Source organism: Anastrepha ludens, chromosome 6 (genome assembly GCF_028408465.1).
Source record: "Anastrepha ludens isolate Willacy chromosome 6, idAnaLude1.1, whole genome shotgun sequence".
In the NCBI taxonomy this organism is placed as follows: domain Eukaryota; kingdom Metazoa; phylum Arthropoda; class Insecta; order Diptera; family Tephritidae; genus Anastrepha; species Anastrepha ludens.
In genome coordinates, this window is record NC_071502.1 from 106,000,288 (window position 1) to 106,019,035 (window position 18,748).

Below are 18,748 nucleotides of genomic sequence, written 5' to 3' on the forward strand. Positions count from 1 at the left end.
TGAAAATGCTCTGCAGTGTCGTCATTCTCAGGTCAGGATAGGCATATCGGGTTGTCTACAGGCGTTGTGCGCTGTGGTTACACCCACCAGTACTCTCAGATTCTTTCTGCTGAGCTTTAGGGAAAAGGTCACTATTTTCCTGTTTGGTTCTTTCACAAGCACTTGGCTTGAATAGATGCAGAATTGACACCTAGAAAGGGTTCTGGGCCTAGTGGCATACTTGCAGAGTCTTGCATAGTTCAGAGCCAATTAATCAGCTAACTCGTTCCCTGTAATACCACAATATTCATGCGCCCAAATAACACTAACTTTGTTGTGTTTTGCAACAATATTCAGTTTTGCCTTACATTCACCTAATAACTTCGAAGAGCGGCGTGGTTTAGCAAGGGCTTTCAGCGCAGCTTGACTGTCACTAGAAATTCCAATACTGCTACCTCGCACCTTTTTCTCAGTTAGCCAGTACGCCACATTCAAGATGGTATAGACTTCCGTAAGGAATACCATGGCCATCTGTCCTGTGGCATAGGAGTACTTAGTGTCTTCGTCTAAGTACCATCCAGATCCACTACCATCACTGGTTTTGGATCCGTCGGTGTAGAAAGTGTGCTGATATCCCGTTAATAGGTTCTCTGGACTTAACCATTGATCTCTATCTGGGATCAAAACATCATACTTCCTACCGAAGCTAACGACAGGCACCCGATTGTCCATCGGCATCGATAACAGTGTGCACCGCTCCGACAAGAGGTGGTATATCTGACAGTGGCCAGTGCTTACTTCATTTCCCCAGACTCCGTTTAACTTGAGCCTGTACGCCGCCTTCAACGCTTCCTTTCGAATTTGAACATCTAGAGTTTGCAAGTTCAGAATTGCATTAAGGGCATCAGGGCATCACCAGATGTCGTACTTATGGGACCTGTGGTACCCAAGCACACACTTCTCTGTAGCCTGTTTAGGTGGCATACTCTGGAATTAACCATTGTAGCCTTCCACTCTACTACAGAGACGTATGTAAATGTATGCATCCATTAGTACTAAATTTTTTTTACACTCCACGCAGCAGTTAAAAGGGTCCGAAAAACTTTTATATTTTTATAGAAATAATTTTTTAGTGCATTAAATAACTCTTTATTGTGATTTTAGTACACTGAAATATAATTTAGTACTCTAAATAGTTTTATATTAAAATGAATTCAAATTAAAAATTTAAGTGGAGTAACAAATAAACTAATGTAGAATAGATTTTTGATGGTAAAAAATAAGTTTTAATATGATTTTAATTGACTAAACAATTTAGTACTTTTATTTTTTTTATTAGTACTAAAATTTAAGTACGCAGAATAACTTTTAAATTAATACTAAAATGGTGAGCTAAAACATGAAGTAGTTCTTTAATTTAGTATAATTTTTTTTATTTTAAATAATTTTAGTACTCAAAATTTTAGTACTATTTAGGATTTAATTATAAGTACGTGGAATAACTTTTGATGACTATTAAACTAATTTTTAGTACTTGAGGTAATGCTCGAATGTGATTTTAGTACCACGTAAAATTTAGTACTCTACACAATTAAGTGTATAGCATATTTATTAGTACTAAAAATTAAGTACGCGTAATAACTTTTAATTAATTTTAAACCAAGTAATACTTAAATGTGTTTAGTACTTTACACAATTTAGTGTATAGAATATTTATTAGTACTAAAAATTAATTACTTTTAACTAAGTTTAAACTAAGTAATACTTAAATGTGATTTTAGTACCAGGTAAAATTTAGTACTTTACAAAACTTAGTATATAGCATTTTTATTAGTACTAAAAATTAAGTACGTGTAATTACTACGCGTAATTTTGAACTAAGTAATACTTAATTGTGATTTTAGTGCCCGGAAAATTTAGTACTCTAAAAAATGTTACTAAAAAATTATTCTGTTAACAACATATTTAATTTTATATACTTATGTGATAGGTAGCGTATTTTAGTACACAATATATTGCGTTGTAGATGCTACTATTAAACCTCAAATACAATTTAAATAAAAAAATTTACACTATTTATTAATTTTAACCTAGAAAATAAGCCTTCAAAGGATTCTCCATAGTTTAGTACTGTAAATAACTGTAATACAATACTTATGTGATTACAAGTAATCCCATTTTTGATTGATTATATCTTTTTCAGTGCATATTATATGCACTTTAGTACACTCACACATTTTTAGTACATCAGCTTTTTATTTTGTTTTATTATTTTATTATTTATTATTATCTTTTTTCAATTATGCGTTATACTAAGAAAATTAGTACTTTCAATGGTTACGTAATTAATTACAAGGTGCAGAAAATGGTGGCTAGATTTTTTTCAGTATATTTTTAGTACGCAATACATTTTGGTACATTGTAACATATTAGATTAATATATTGCTTTATTATTATTTATTTCAACAAACTATACATTTTAGTACATAATTAAATTTTTAGTACATTTTCCATGTGTACTAAAAAACTATTACAATAAAAAAATTAAACTTAAATAAAAACTTTTTAGCGCTGCAAATAATTTTTCAGTTTTATGTACTAAAACACAAAATAATAGAGAATTTTTATTAATATTTTATTTTTAGCACTTTTATTTATATTTAATTTTTTTTATTTTTGTTAATTAATTAAAAAAAAATAATGAAATAATTAAATTAACAAAAAATTTTTTAGCGCTGAAAATAATTTTGCAGTTCTGTGTACTAAAATACAAAATAATAGAGCACTTTTATTAATATGTAGTTTTTAGTACATAATTTTTTTTTGTAATTAATTGAAATAAATATTATTATAAAATAATTAAATTGATATAAACAATTTTTAAGCGTTGAAGATAATTTTTCAGTTTTCTGTACTAAACCTCTAAATAAAATAGTACTTTTATAATTATTAAGTTTTTAGTACATTGTTTTTGTATTTTTGTTAATTAAATTAAAAAAATGTTACAATAAAATAATCGAACTAAACCATTTATGGCGCTCAAAAAAATTCTTCAGTTTTGTGTACTAAAACACAAAGTAATTTCTTAATATTTAATTTTTAGTATAGGGTTTTCTTATTTTTGTTAATTAAATAAAAAAAAGTATTACAATAAAATAATTAAATTAATATTAAAATGTTTAGCGCTAAGAAAATCTTCTGTGTGGTGTACTAAAGCGTAAAATAATAAAGCACTTTTATTAGTATTTAATTTTTAGTACAGTGTTTTTTTTATTTTTGAAATTTAATTTATTTTTATTCTTTGTATATTGTTTTTAGTTTTTAAAAAGTACAATGAAATAATTAAACTAACGTAACACATTTTTTAGCGCTGAAAATATTTTTTTTGTGTACTAAAATACAAAAGACTTTAGTAATTTTATTAATATTTACTTTTTAGTACAGTTTTTTGTTTTTTTTTTTGGTAAGTAATTTTAAAAAATATTATATATAAAAAAATTTTTAGCGTTTAAAAAATGTGTCCAGTTTTGTGGACTAAAACTCAAAATATTTAGTATAGCACTTTTATTCATATTAACAAAAAAATTAATAATTTAATATTTAATAATTTAGTACACAAAGCTCTAATTTTCTGCACTAAATCGAAGTTTTTATTAAAGAAGTAAATAATTTTTGTACTAGGAACTTAAAAAAGCTATAAATTTGCGTATTAAAGTCAAGCCATTTAACGTGCTTAATATTTTTATGACTAAGTTTTGCTTAATATAATGAAAATACTGCTTTTCCCGCATCACCCCAACCCTCTTCAGATTATAGTAAATTTTCAATAATATAATAAATCAACGTTTTTTAAATTACTCCACTACCCAACTCGATTTTTTATCCTCCAAATGCGGCACCATTTAATTTAAGCTTTAAGTAACAAACCATTTTTAGTTGCATTTTATAGCCACTTCCAACCGCAATTACCCGCAACTTATCGCACATTGAACTCTTAAAAATTATGAAACAGTCTACCAAAACAAAAATAGAAAAAAAATGGAATAAAAATAGCAAAGAATTATTGCACACAACGGCCACTCGATGCCATCAGATAAGCGTCAATCGGTCAACTATTATCGGTGTAAGTAGCCATGTTATGAATAATTTAGAATGTTTATGCCGCGCACAACCGTTAAGCAACATCACTGCGGACCGCTTAACAAGCGTCTTATCCCTTCAACAGCCGGTCGGTCAGCTTTCTCGTCTTGCGACCCTCATGCTTTGGCATGACTAAGCACCGCCTATTCGGCCGGCTCTCACTAATCCTGTCGGTATTGCAACTAAATGACAAGCGCTGATGTTGTCATTTCATTCAATCATAAATATTAAATAAAATGCTTACATATATCGATTATAACGATAAACCGACGCAATCGAGGGGGAATACAACCATACACACACACACACACACATACTAACACACAGCACCGAAGATTGAGTAGCTTTCGGTTTGAGTGAGCTGAAGTGGCCAGTGGCAGAGAGAATTTATGTTGGTCAAACGGTGGGGTTGTGCTGTTGTGGCTTGGGGGTGGTTCGGCTTGCATACTCGTGCACATTGATACGCTTATGCTCCATCAATATTTGCTGTTGTTTGTTATTGTTTGTTATTATTGGCTTTTTGCTGTTTTGTTGCTTTGCTTTGTTGACTATTTGTTGCTGTTGTATTTATGCTTCGTTGGTCCGTGGCAATCGTAATCGCCAATAATTGATGACAAGGCAGAAATTACGAAAGTTAACGGTGGCTTTTGTTTTCTGGAAGTGCTCACTTTCTTGCATTGCCGATACAGGGGCATGCGCTGCTTTTATGTTATTGAAATAAAATGAAAAATTGCGATTATGATAAAATTGTTTTGGGTTATTGGAAAATGTGCTGTGGGATGGACGTTTTGGTGGCGCTCGTAAGCTTAATCATGGAAATCTGTTAATTATTTTTGGAAATATTTAAGCTTCTTGAAGAGCTACTGCGTCACTATTCAGTTGGTGGCTGGAAGCCTTAAAAATATTCTTGTCAGGAGGGTAAACAAAAATTTGCTATGATTGTAGGCCATACTAGACAGAATCGCTTTTGTGCGATAATATTTGTGTTTATAGACAGGAACCGTAAAGTGCTCCTAAGCTCCACAAAAGGGGTCGCCAAAGCACTTGCTTTGTAGGTCGCTTGAGAATTGTAACCGCGTTTTGAGAGAGAATGAAATCGTAAGCGGGCAATGGCACAAATTAATCAATTAATATTTGGTTAGTTCTATAGCGACCTGACTAATTTGAAAACAGCTGTGTAGGGTTCTAGACTGGAAAGCACTGGTACCAGTAAGAAATTTATTGGATCTAAGCTCGGCAGTATATTTTTGTAAAATAACAGGTTGGCTAGTTCTTCCAAATATCTTCTCAGCTGATGGCAATGATTCTTTTGGGGTGGGGCGGTTAGGAGGATGGGTTTAATATATGTGGATTATGAACGATGAAGCTAAGAAGATATGCTGAGACGATTCCAACTCGTCCTCCATATAGGTGACGTAAAAAGAACTCGTGGTAATTCCAAGTGCCACAGCATAGACACCTCGCGGAAAGTGTTCTTTGAGAAAATCCACGAAGTTCGAGAGCTGAGATTTTTTGATCTCCAAAGATCGCTCGAGCTCTACCGATCCACACGTGACCAGAAGGTTTTCACGACCTTACAAGTTGGTTTCCTTGCCCAGCGCCCGCTGAGACGACGCGAAGCCCATCTTTCCACGAGCAAATCGCTGGTGGTCAAGGGGATCGCAGTCTTCTCGCATCACGGGGAAATCACCTCACATGCCCCTTGTCTGGCCAGCTCATTGCCTCATAGTTTCTCGCAATGTCGCTGTGATCAGGAATCCAGATGAGCCTTATGTCAAAGAATTCGGATGCAGTCGACAGTGAAGCCAGGCATTCTCTGATAAGTTTTAAGTGCGCCATCATGGATGGATATAAATATTTACTTTCTTGACAGTTAGCACGCGTGTGAGTAGCCAATCAGCTACTTCTTTGATTGCGGCTACCTTTACTTGGAGCCCAAGGCCGTGGTCCGGTAACCTTAATTTGAGTCTGAGGGGGAGCTCCTTATAGAATACTTCTCCGCCAACCTTTCCTTCCAACTTCGATATATCCGTGAACAGGTTCACCAATTCTTGTGTCCAATATATAGCCCTCCGTCCACACCTGCCATGATGCAATGTGAGTGGAGAATGTTCCGCTTGTACTAAGCGTGGGTGTATATTGATCCGTCGACAATGCGGAAGTATACGCCTAGTGAGCCGCATTCCAATTTTTTATATCGATTGAATTTAGCCGTTCACGCTTCATTAGACAGACTGTATGTAAAATTTCCCTAAAGAAGCAGTTTGAACTAGTTTTCTGTATCTCAATTTTATCAAGGGATCACTGAATATACAATAAATGTGGAGTTCGTTCGAAAAGGCCCAGAACTTTAGGTATCCATTAAGCTATAATTCAGTCAGACTCAGTGCAATAATAAAATAATGGATTTGGAAATGACGTTACTCCGAAGTTTTGGACCCGTGCACCGCAAGTTTCAGCCATCCGTGCTATTCAACTTCATTTTTCATTTGCTGAAAATACTTCTTCACACTAATCCTATCCAAGAACTAATGAGAAGAAGTTTTAGTACTGGACGTCTACCCTAACTTTCAGTTCTTACACTATTTCTGCCACTGCTTTGCTCTGGTGAAGTTGGCTGTCAACTGGATCTGGGTGCAATGAATATTCATGATATCCTTAGGTTTACTAAGCTTACGTACTGGTTTTATTTGTAGGTGCGTGCGAAAGCGTGAAAAGGCCATCAACAATGAACTGATTGGGCTTAAGTGTGCCGCTGAACTTAGGTATTCAGAGCTTCTTAGGTTCTGCAACTACATAATAGCGGTTGCTCCTCGGCAGGTTATGGCAAACCTCCGAGTGTATTTCTGGCATGAAAAAGCTCCTCATAAAAAGTCATTTGCCGTTCGGTAGTGGCTTAACACAGTAGCTCCCTACAATGGAACAATATCAAGACGCACACTACAAATAGGAGGAGGAGCTCAGCCAAAGACCTAACAGAAGTGGACGCGCCAATTATTTATTTATTTATTTGTAGATATCACAATGATATCGATGGGGTGGTTCTTTCGTTAGGTTCCAAGACCTTTTGGTCCCTTTAAGCCACCCATAAACGAACCATACTCTTTGGTGAACGTCACTTGGGAGATTCTGCAGCCAAATTCTCCACGATCATTTCAAATGCATTCATATACTCGTCCAATCAGTCGCTGTTCAGATGGCAACGATTGTTGTCACATTGGTTGATCTTTTTCGTAAATCATTAGTACAATTTCAGTTTTTTCGTAAGCAAGCCACTTCGTGACCTAAGTGACGTCAGCCCATCAGCTGATTCTGTCAAATTCGCTCAAAACCTACTAGCGCACATCTAAAAATCTACTCACCATGCATACATTTTGCTTCCCTCTTTTATGTGAGCCATCCATATTTCATATCACCACTTTTTTGGTGAGATATGCTTACTCACCATATTTGTTGGTTATTGAACTTTTGAAACACCCTTTTTCAGCTCCAATAAGTATTGCTTCCATCGATATTACATATCAAGGCATGTGGCAACTAGAATTATCAATACATGCTGCCATTGCGGCTACTGACAAATTGACTGAATGTCTGACAGAATTAGCGCAGGAGCCATACATACATATGAACGTGTGTATGTGCGGGTTCGACTATAAATAAAAATTCCAATACTTAGAAATTGTACAACCATTGCAGAAATTTACCCTTTGTCATTTATGGCTTGTATTTCGCAATTTGTCGCAAATAAGTAATAACAAAGGCAAAATACAGTTCCTGTGCCACTTTTACGCCTTCCCACCCCCTGGCACAAAACTCTTGATTTCAGTGACGCCACATAACGCCGCGCACGGTCACTCTTTTCCACATTTTTTCTTTCTTTCTTCCACCCTTTGGTAGATTAGGGCACTATGATTGCCTGATTGGAGGATTGTTGCTTGGGGAAGGGGGGTTCGTATGGTTTTACGGTACTTTTTTCTCATCTCATAACGCTGCCAATTTGTATCAATACACTCGCTGATATGAAATTTGATGTTGGTGCCACAAATTCTGTTGATTGTTGATTTGCTTGTTTGCTTAGAATTTTTCTAGGTTTGCTATTTATTCGCCAAGCTACTGCCACTTGTATATACAAACAGTTAGGCAAAAAAGTTTTAGTACAGTAATTGTTTTTCAATATTCACAATGTGAACATTTTTTCGCTTTTTTTCTATGAAAATATAGTTTTTAGTATAATAAAAGCCGTGTTTCATATTTATTGAGAGTTCAATAAAAAAATCATAAAATTTTCATCAGAATTACGCGTTTTATTCTGGGAATTTTAAAATTTCTTTCGGGTACGTAATTTTATAGCTCATTTAATTAAAAATGGCTCAAAATTTCGTATAAATTTTAATAATTTCTCTGCTGATGGTCTTTGCATTTTTCTTCCTTAAGGGGTTACAGTTAGAATTTTCAAAAAATCGATTTTGTTTTATTTTATTTAAGAATACAGACAGAAAATTTAATATGGTTCCGGTGAATATTTTCGAAGTTACACGCAAATTTGAAAAGGCGTTTCAGAGTGCTTGAAAGTAAAAGGCCGAAGCGGAAACGCGTTTTTCTCAAAATGGTGTTTTCAAAGTCGGAGACCAACATTACTCGAAAACGGCTATACCAAATAGTCTCAAATTTTAATTTTTTTAAATATAATATATTTTTTAGTAATTAATCGAAGATTTGTTCTCACTAATAAACATTTTTTTATAAACAATTTATAGCCGGAATTGGATGGTATTGATCTGGACAATGTTTATTTTCAACAAGACGGCGCTATTTGCCACACAAGCAACGACACCATTGATCTTTTACGGCAAAAGTTTTTGGACCGTGTTATCTCTCGGAGAGGTGATCACAATTGGCCACCGAGATCTTCAGATTTAAGACCTTGTGACTTTTTTCTTTGGGTCCACGTGAAAGAGAAGGTCTACGCCAACAGCCCAGGGTCAATTCAAGACCTCAAAGATGGAATTCGTGAGGCTATCGAGGACATAGGGCACCCCCTTGCAATTCGGTTATGGAAAATTTCTTGAGAGGGATATTGTCCTGTAAGCGTGGTCGTGGTGGTCATTTACCTGATGTTATTTTCCATTATTAACGGCATGCCTTCCACTTTATAATGAAATAAACATCCGTTCATTTATATTAAGAAATAGCTTTTTTCTTTGAATATCAAAATAACCCCTCTTATTGGAAAACCCTTTATTTAAAAAATCCTATGAAAGAAGTTCAGAGTCAGAAGTCCAAATTTGATTTATTTTTTTAATGTTGCTCATTTTTTTAAAGTTCGAAATTTTCAAAAATTGAAACATTTTTTTTATTGTTACTCAAAGTTTGAAGCGGCAAAATTTGTTTCCTTGTTGTAATACATACGTAAAAAGATTGCGAAAAAAGCAGTTTCAATCCTGCTCCAAATTTGTGGTGACCTGTATCTTATGTGAATCATAGTCATTCTCAACCTAACCTGACCTAGGGCGACCTGCGATTACTCCCCATAGCTGTTAGTTATTAAACCTCGTAATTACCCAACACGTCAGCAAATGAGAAGAGCACATCACGTCCAGTGCCGGATTTACACAAAATGCCGCCCTGTGCACCATGAAGAATGCCGCCCTAATTTTTTAAATTTGTGTGTGCGTGTTTGTATTGTAGTACAGAAAATCGTCGACTACTCAATAAACAGGTGCAACAAAACAAATTGTGGGTAGTTTTATCCATCAATTAACAGATTATAGAATAATACTTGATATATTTCAATTTTTATTGTTGAGCAAAATTTTTATTGTTTAATTATAAATTAAGTGCTAAGAAAATGTAATAAATAGCATAAAATATAGTAGCACATCTTAAAAAATAGAATCCAATTGAACCTATAGAACAGCAAACTTACTTAAACATATTATCAATCTTTATTAGATGAGCAAAAAAAGGAATGATTGCTTTTATGAGATGAAGTTTTTACATATCACTTTAAATGCGAACACGTCTGACTTTTCGTACTGCAAACTGGTGTATTAAATTGTCACAATTCAAGCGTTCAAGTAAATCAGACTCAATGCACAGTAGAGCCAGACTACTCAGACGGTTTTCAGACATTGTTGAACGCAAATGATTTTTTACTCTATCCAGACATGAAAATGAACGTTCTGCGCTGCAGTTTGTTGACGCTAATGTGTTAAATATTCGATATGCTATCTCCACATTTGGAAACTCAGTGTATAAATCGTTCGTCCGCAGAAGCTTCAGAAGGTCAGATGGCGAGTTACGTTCTATTTTTCGTTTATAACAGTACGCGTGAAAGTGAATCATTTCGTCAGTGAATGAAATCTCAAGGTCTGAAGTATAAGCTTTTCTCAAATATTCCGATCTTTCACGAAGCTCTTTGAAATTCAAACCTCCAAAATCAGTAATCATTGGGTTTTTCAGTAAGAGCGCTTCAACTTTTGAACTTTTTTGAATAAAACACAAACGGTTTGACTTTTTAACTAATTTTTTTTTATTATCGAGTTTGAACATATACATTTAAGTATGAAATTCGATTTCTTTTGCATGACCACCGCGTGCACGTTTTACGAAGTCCAATCGTTGAACCCAATTTTCGACCACTCTTTTGCATAAATCGGCTGAAATTCCAGCAATTTCGCGTTCAATATTGGCTCTGAGCTCACAAATCGTCGCCGGCTTGTTACTGTAGACCAATGACTTCACATAACCCCAAAACGGGACGGCTTGTTAAATGGACCTTAAAATGGCCGTAATGCTCTTAAAGTAGCAGCACCAGAACGATTATTTTCATAAAAAATTTGCACGATTTGCAATCGTTGCTCAAGTGTGTAGCGTTCCATGATGAAATGTATACTAATGAAGTTTACAAATGACAAGCGAAAAATAAAAAATGTTGCGTCGTTCGCCCTCCCTATCGGAAAAAAGTTGAAGCGCACCTATTGAATAACCCTATATAACCTTTCATATGCTTGGCTTCTCTTTCTCAATTCTGAATCAACGTTGTCTAGTATGATATTGAAGGTATTTACTCGAAAATTATCGCTTCCTGTCAACTGAACTTCCCCATCTCTTGATTCGTCAGCTTGTAACTTTCTTCTTCTTCAAATTGCATTCGTGTATCTGCTACTACTTTTATCAGTCCACGATAGTCATTAATTACATCAGTAATGTTAATTTCAACTTTCTGTAATCTTTTACTAACAGCGTGGAATCGTGATAGTAAAAAATGCCAAACAATGTGCATGAATGTTATCTCAAGTCTCTCTAGTTGAATCCTCAGCCCTCTAGCTTCTTGTCTCGTTATAGCATTCTCAGTTACATCTTCCTCGAATAAGATCGGAGTTTCAATGATTTTGCCATAGTAGATAAAGGTAGTAGACAAAATATTTTGTTACATCAATACGGTTATCTATGTATTATTAAGAACATGCTTTGAACAATGCTTTAACTGTATGCACCTGCTTTCTAACCTTGTTTTAGAAGGACTGTCGGTTTTTAACAATTTAATATACAAAATCGAATGAGTGATGTATTTTTCCTGCGCCACATTTGCGTTAACCGGACTCTCTCCAAGTTCGAAATATTTTTGTTATTGCGAATAAAATTGAATGAACAAAATCGCTCTGGCGGGTATTGTGGGTCACGTATTATATAACAATATTTCTGCGTGTACGAAGGTTTCTGAAGATTGAATTGCAAACAAACTACTAATTACAACAACTATCATGAATCAACATTGTTTGATAAGTAATTCTCAAAATAACAGTTTTTGTCACTCGAATCATATAAATTTATAATAGGTATATGAAAAAAAAATACTTAATTTTTTCATACACACTAATGCAGTCAAGCGATTTTACGTAATTTAAGTAAAAATGTTATGTTATACATTAAAACCATGACGTTTTTCAATAAAAGGTTTGGTTTCCCACAATTTCCCACACTGTCGGGTAATGTTGGCCGAAACACTTTTTTTAAGAACGCATAATTAACGTTCAGAAATTAACTTTTCTATTCTTACAAATATTTCTCGCATAGATGAATGATTACACTTTCACTAACTGTTAGAAACTAATCCGAGATCAGCTTCTTATTTTCTCCATAAACGTTTTCCCTAAGGTGGCCCCTAATACCCGCCGCTCCTCGAGTATAAATTTTTTTTTTTTCAATTTTCTTCTCCAAATTTTGCCGCCCTTCTAGAATCTGCCGCCCTGTGCGCAGGCACCGTTAGCACTTAGTGTGAAACCCCCACTGATCACGTCAAAGCTGCATTTCGGATAGTTTCGAAAAAAAAAATTGATTTTAAAATTAAAAAAGTTGGCAACATTGCGAATATTGTAAAAAGACTCGTAGTGCCACAACTTTTTCGACTCACTGTACGTATTTAGACATAGCAAATTTTACATTATTTTGCTTTTATGTTTGCACTGTTAAGACAAATATGTTGGCGACGTTTCCGGCATAAATAACCGACATTAACCATACGAGTACAACCCTGTATAATCCACATACACACACACACTCACACAATTGAATACAAAGCAAATGAGTCGTAGTTGAGGAAGTGGTTCGTTAATTTTTATATGTCAGTGGCTAATAGTTGAGGGAAAACAACATGAAATGGTTCATTTGAAAGGTGTATATGTATGTGTGCCATAGTGTTTGCATAGGATTTTTCTGATATTTATTCATTGCGGTTTTAAAACAACTCGTGCGTACATTTGTGTTGTGCGTAAACAAATTGTTGTGTGGCAAGCCATAAAGGCTCCAGTTTAGCTAGCAGGATTATTTTATTTAATTTTTTGCTTTTTGATTTCTATTTTTTTATTTTATCCTTTTTTTAAATTATTTTCCTTCAAAATATTAGTCAGCAGGTTTGAATGCGGTTGCTAATTCCAAAACAATCTCTTAATGAGACGTGCGCTGAAGTAGTAGATGACCTCTGTGAAGCTTAAAGCGCTGCAACCCAGAAAGAAGCCAATGAGGCCGCCAATATAAACTGCAAACGAAAAGAAGGATAAAGATAAATAAATACAAGTTAATAAATATTTTTTATATAAGCCAATATAATATTTTCTTAGTTACACTGGAAATTTATTTTGCCCCGCTGAGTTTATGAGGACAATGTTTCAGAAATTCAAGCAAATGAAACTACATATGAACCTTTCAGGGATAGGTAAGCCTCCATGCTGATTATTGATGACTAATTGCTACTGCGCCGATCATTGGGCGCATAGTGCCAGCTATCACAGTTATCCCGGTATCGCAGAATTGTGGAGTTCCGCGGAAGCCCAGTTACAGGCTACCGGACGCGTCACAGGCTGTGATACAGATAGTGATACGGCCTTCAGATACGAAGGGTAGCTGTGAATAAGTATTATTTACAAATAAGCAGTACCGAACAAGCAGCGGGTAGGAATAATGGGTGTGAGCGGTCTTGCTTTGGTGTGAGGCAAGTCCTTTAAAAAATCCACAACGCCCAATAGTTGCTACTGACAAGACGAACAAAGGGCGCCTTCAAATTAGCATTCTACCTGATTCCACAAGGCAGCGTCTGTCTTCAAACAAGATGTGTCTCATAGCGAGCGGGCGTCTCTTGGAAATGCTATCCCTAGCAAGCTATACGACGAGGCAGCCTCACCACGAGGATAGAGATTCTGGGCTAACAACCATTACTCCGAAATCACATTGTTACTGAAACCAGAAAATGACTGACCCACAGGCTAGGCTATTAATGAAAAAAAGAGGAAAAATTGGAAGATTTGCAAATATGACAAAAAAATTTCCCACGAATATTTGAAACAAAAAATAAACTGGAAATTGTTTAAAAAATTTTAAATAACAAAAGTTTTTTGTTAAAAATAACTAATATTAAAAATATTGGAAAAAAATTATATAAAAAATTGTTTTTAAATAATTTATTTTTTGTTACAATTTTTTTTTTGTACAAAAAAATGTAATACCAAAAATTGTAGTACATTTCTTTGTGATTTTTAATATTATATATTTTTTGTGAAAGAAATTTATTACTTTCCCATTTAAAAAAAAAAATTTTGTTTGTCTCAATTTTAAATAAAAAGACAACAATTTCTTTAATTTTGAGTTTAAGCAATTTTTTGTTTTTTTTATAGTTTTTTTTTGGGAAGAAATTTAATATTAAATTTTAAGCCTGGTTGGCAATAAGCCACGCATAGACCTTTTGGTCTCTAGCGATACCAGAAGGAGACCGACCTCTATGAATACCTAAAGTAGACATCATGTAGGATGTCAGCGCTTTTGGCGAATCTAAGTAGGGCTGGGAGCTCCGCTTTTGAGACGTCTTCCAGCCTTCCAAACAGTGGGGCTCCCAGGCATCTTAGTCGCGTTTTTGATAATGCCGGACAAACGCACAGAAGGTGTTCTAAAGTCTCCTCAACATCCTCTCTGCATTTTCTGCATTTGTCCGTGTTAGCAATCCCTATCTTGTACGCATGTGCAGCCAATAGATTGTGACCTGTTGGCATACCTATGATAGTTCTGCATTCCTTTCGGGAGAGCGTAAGTACGAATTGAGTGAGTTTTTTGTCGTTAGTTCTACACATGAGTTTTGCTGTTTTGCATGTGGTCAGGTTAGTCCACCTAGCTTTCACTTGCCTTTTCATGTGGTCGTCCATTTCATTGTATATCGCATTTAGCGGTCTCGGTATGTCGTTCTCTTGTTCAAATGGTAGTCTCACAGCACTTTTTGCTATCGCATCTACTATTTCGTTCCCCATAATGCCTTTGTGACCAGGTACCCAGTAGATATGCAGCCTACTGTTTCCGGCTAGCCTTTCTATGGCCTCCCTGCTCCGTCGAACATTTTTGGACTTAATACAATATGAGCTTATTGCTCTTATTGCTGCTTGACTATCCACGTATATATTAATTGTTGAGTTCTTTCTTGTTCTAGTGTAGGCTAGCTCCGCGGCCTTCCCCACAGCAAAAACTTCCGCTTGGAAAATACTGCTGTGGTCTGGCAGCTTGATAGACTGCCTTATTCCTAGTTTTGAGCAGTAGATACCCGCTCCCACTCCGTCTGGAGTTTTCGAGCCGTCTGTATAGATGTGAAAGGTTCTATGGCCAGGCTTCATTCCTTTGTACCATCCCTCCTCTTCAATTGTAGTGCGGAACCTTCTTTCCCAATTAAAGTACGGAGTCATGTAGTCTGTGCCACCTGAGCTCCACTTTCCTATTGAGCTGTGACCGAAGGTTCTGCAGGTGAATACCCCCGCAGCCACTAACCTCCTCGCGGATTTCGCTGCCAGGTTTTCCGCCATGAGGTCAATAGGTGGCATGCTGAGTATCATTTCCAGCGCCGCCATTGGAGTGGTCTTCATCGCTCCTGTTATGCACAGAGCAGCGAGTCGTTGAATCCTTTCCAGCGGCATTAAGTATGCCAGTTTTTTTGTCGCAGTCCACCATACTAAGGTTCCGTACAGCAATATCGGTCTGACTACTGCTGTGTAGCACCAATGCATCAGGGAGGGTGATAGACCCCAAGTAACGCCCAGCATTCTTTTACATGCGTACAACGCATTACTGGCCTTTTTCACCCTCTCCTCAACGTTGTGCTTCCACAGCAATTTGCTGTCCAATATTACTCCGAGGTACCTTGCATAATCTTTGAGAAGTAGTTCGTTGTTGCCTAGCTTCGGGAGGTTCCACGCCGGAACTTTGTACTTCCTGGTAAAAAGTACCATATCCGTTTTTCCCGCGTTTATCCCTAGCCCTGCGCGAGATGCCCATTGATGTATCGTTTTGAGAGTGCTGTTCATCATATTACTGATGGTGTCCAGGTACTTTCCCGTAACTACTATAGCTATGTCATCGGCATATGCCACTAGTTTAGGTGCCCCTCCGTCAAGTTTCTTAAGAATTTCATTTGCTACTAGTAGCCATAATAGCGGCGATAGTACCCCACCTTGCGGAGTACCTCTGCATGCATATTTGGGGACGCTCGCATCATTCCACTCCGCTCTTATCTTTCTGCTAGCTAATAGCTGCCTTATCCATAGATAAACCGCGGGTTGCACATTAAGTGACTCTATGCTATTTAAAATAGCATCTTTTGTCACGTTGTTAAAGGCCCCTGATATATCTAGAAATACTCCTAGAGCATACTCCTTATATTCTAACGCCTTTTCTATGTTTAGTACAAGTGAGTGAAGTGCAGTTTCAGTGGATCTGCCTTTAGTGTAAGCATGCTGCGCCTTGGATAATTCGTCCGGCGCAATTGTGTCTCTAATGTATGTATCTAGAATCTTCTCTAACGTTTTCAGGAGAAATAAAGTCAAACTAATGGGCCTGTATTCTTTTGAGTATAGAGGGTTGCTTTTTCCCGCTTTTGGAATAAACACAACCCTCGCTTCTCTCCACAATACAGGAACGTAGCTGAACCTTAGGCATCCCCTGAATATCGTTCTTAACCATGGTACCACAAGGTGGCTTACCTTTTGGAGCATGGCTGGGAAGATATTAAATATTAAAGTTTTTTTAAATTTTTATTTGGTATTAAAATTTTTTTTTATTAAATTTAAATATAAATTTTTTTTTATTTTTGTTTGATATTATTTTTCTTTTATTAAATTTTTTATAAAAATTTTTTGTAAAAAATTAATACTAAAGAATGGTTTTTTAGATTTAAATAAACTGTCCAATTTTATTTTTAAATTTCATTTCTTTCCCCTGAATATTTGAAATAAAAAATGAATTGTAATATAAATTGTTAAAAAAATTTAAATAAAAAAATTTTTTTTTTGTTAAAAAAAATTGATATTAAAAAAAAATAATATTTAAAAAAAATGTTTTAAAAAAAAATGTTTTTAAAAAATTTATTTTTTATTAACAAATTTTTGTTTTGTAAAAAAAAATGTAATAAAAAAAATTGTAATGCATATTTTTGCAATTTTTAATATTATTTTTTTTGTGAAAAAAATTTATTACAATAATATTTTTAATATTTATCACATTTAAAAAAAAAAAAAAAATTAAATTAAATTAAAAAAAAAAATTGTTTAAAAAATTTTTAATAAAATTACAACAAGAGTTTTAAAGTGTTTTTTTGTGAAAAAATTTAATATTAAATTTTAATATTATAAATAAAATGATGTGATATTAAACTTTTTTTTTAATTTTTATTTGATATTAAAACTTTTTTTTATTAAATTTTTTGAAAAAAATCAATACTAAAAAAATGTTTTTTAGATTTATGGTAAATAAACTAAAAAATTCTATTTTGTAAGGTGTATTTTAGTCTGGAATATATTCGTATATCACTAACACAATCAAAGTCTTCATGTCCCCAGTTACGTCAGGCAATTAGCGGATTCCTTCAAACTCGCTGAGAACCGTTTAACGGTCTGATCTGGCCAGACCTCTAAAATCTTTTCACCATGAGTAGAATTGATATATTTAAAAAATTGTATTTAGGCTGTTTTTTGAAACAAGTTAGCTCAGCCTGATTGTATTTTCTTTGATTTTGGAGAACCAGGAACCACTTACTTACTTTACTTGGTATTTTTTTCTGGGTAACATTTTACGAGACTAAAACGCTTCTCAAAATGGGTTCAGAAGATGAGGCATGGCACTTTGAGATACTGTTATGACATAAAAAAAATCGAAAGATGTTACATAACCTTAAATACAGCCAAAAATGCTGATTTTTGTAGGCATATTTCGAAAACTAGACGTGCCTGGATTATTCAGAGTTGAGATTCCTATTCAGTACGTCAAAAAACTGCGGAAAAATGCAGTCTCAATCCTACTTCAAAATTTGTGGTGACCTGTGAACCACAAATATTTCGTTTTCTACACTTTCTTGGCCACTTTCAACCTAACCTAATCTAGGGGGACTTGCGATTACTTACCATTTGTTATTTAATCGCCTACTTACCCAACACATCCGCAAACGAGAAGAGCACATCGCGTCTTAGCTGCATTTTCGGATAGTCTATAATGCCCCACTGAAGATTCGCGCCCAAAAACCAAACTCTGGAACGCTGGAAAGAAATCAAAATGGGAAGATACAACGATTAGCAATCTCGGATACATTAAACTATGCAACAGATTTTTGTAGTAAGTAATGAAGCCAAAAGTAATATATGTTAAAATGAACGAAAATTTAAGATCTGGATTTTGAATTAGGATTAGGTCAGGATGTGAAGCACAATAATGGAATAAAAGGTTTGGCAGATTAAAGTGAAAAAATGCGCATTTCTTTGCCGTGATGTGAATGTAGATGAGATGCGTGAAAACACTAAGAAGGGAATGTCAAAATTACGAAGCTCTTTAAACACAAAAAAAAGTTAGGTTGGGTTAATGTGAATAAGAAAATATCGAAAATAAAGAAAAAGGTAAACACAAAAATGTAAACCAACATTTGCAATGCAACAGCTGATTCTGTCAAACTTACTGAGGACCAAGTAGCAGCGCACAGAAGGCGCAACATTGATAGAAATCCAAACTCACACACGGTTTTGTTTGGTATTAATCGACGGCATAATTTCCTATTGTGAGTAAAGTGTTTCCTTGAAGAGCACGAAACTCGAAAGTGAAAGCTTTATTCCAA

At 34.9% G+C, this 18,748-nt stretch overlaps 1 protein-coding gene across 1 annotated transcript in view; it reads right to left on the reverse strand.

The window, feature by feature from the left end:
- Positions 1-13,049: 13,049 nt before the first annotated feature.
- LOC128867218 (sodium channel protein Nach) overlaps positions 13,050-18,748 on the reverse strand; it is a 147,650-nt gene continuing 141,951 nt past the window's right edge. Inside the window, exons 10-11 of the mRNA XM_054108319.1 lie at positions 18,074-18,179; positions 13,050-13,159 (exon numbers count right to left, since the gene is read on the reverse strand). Of these exons, the coding sequence (XP_053964294.1) occupies positions 13,050-13,159; positions 18,074-18,179 (216 nt within the window). The remainder of the gene's footprint in view (positions 13,160-18,073; positions 18,180-18,748) is intronic.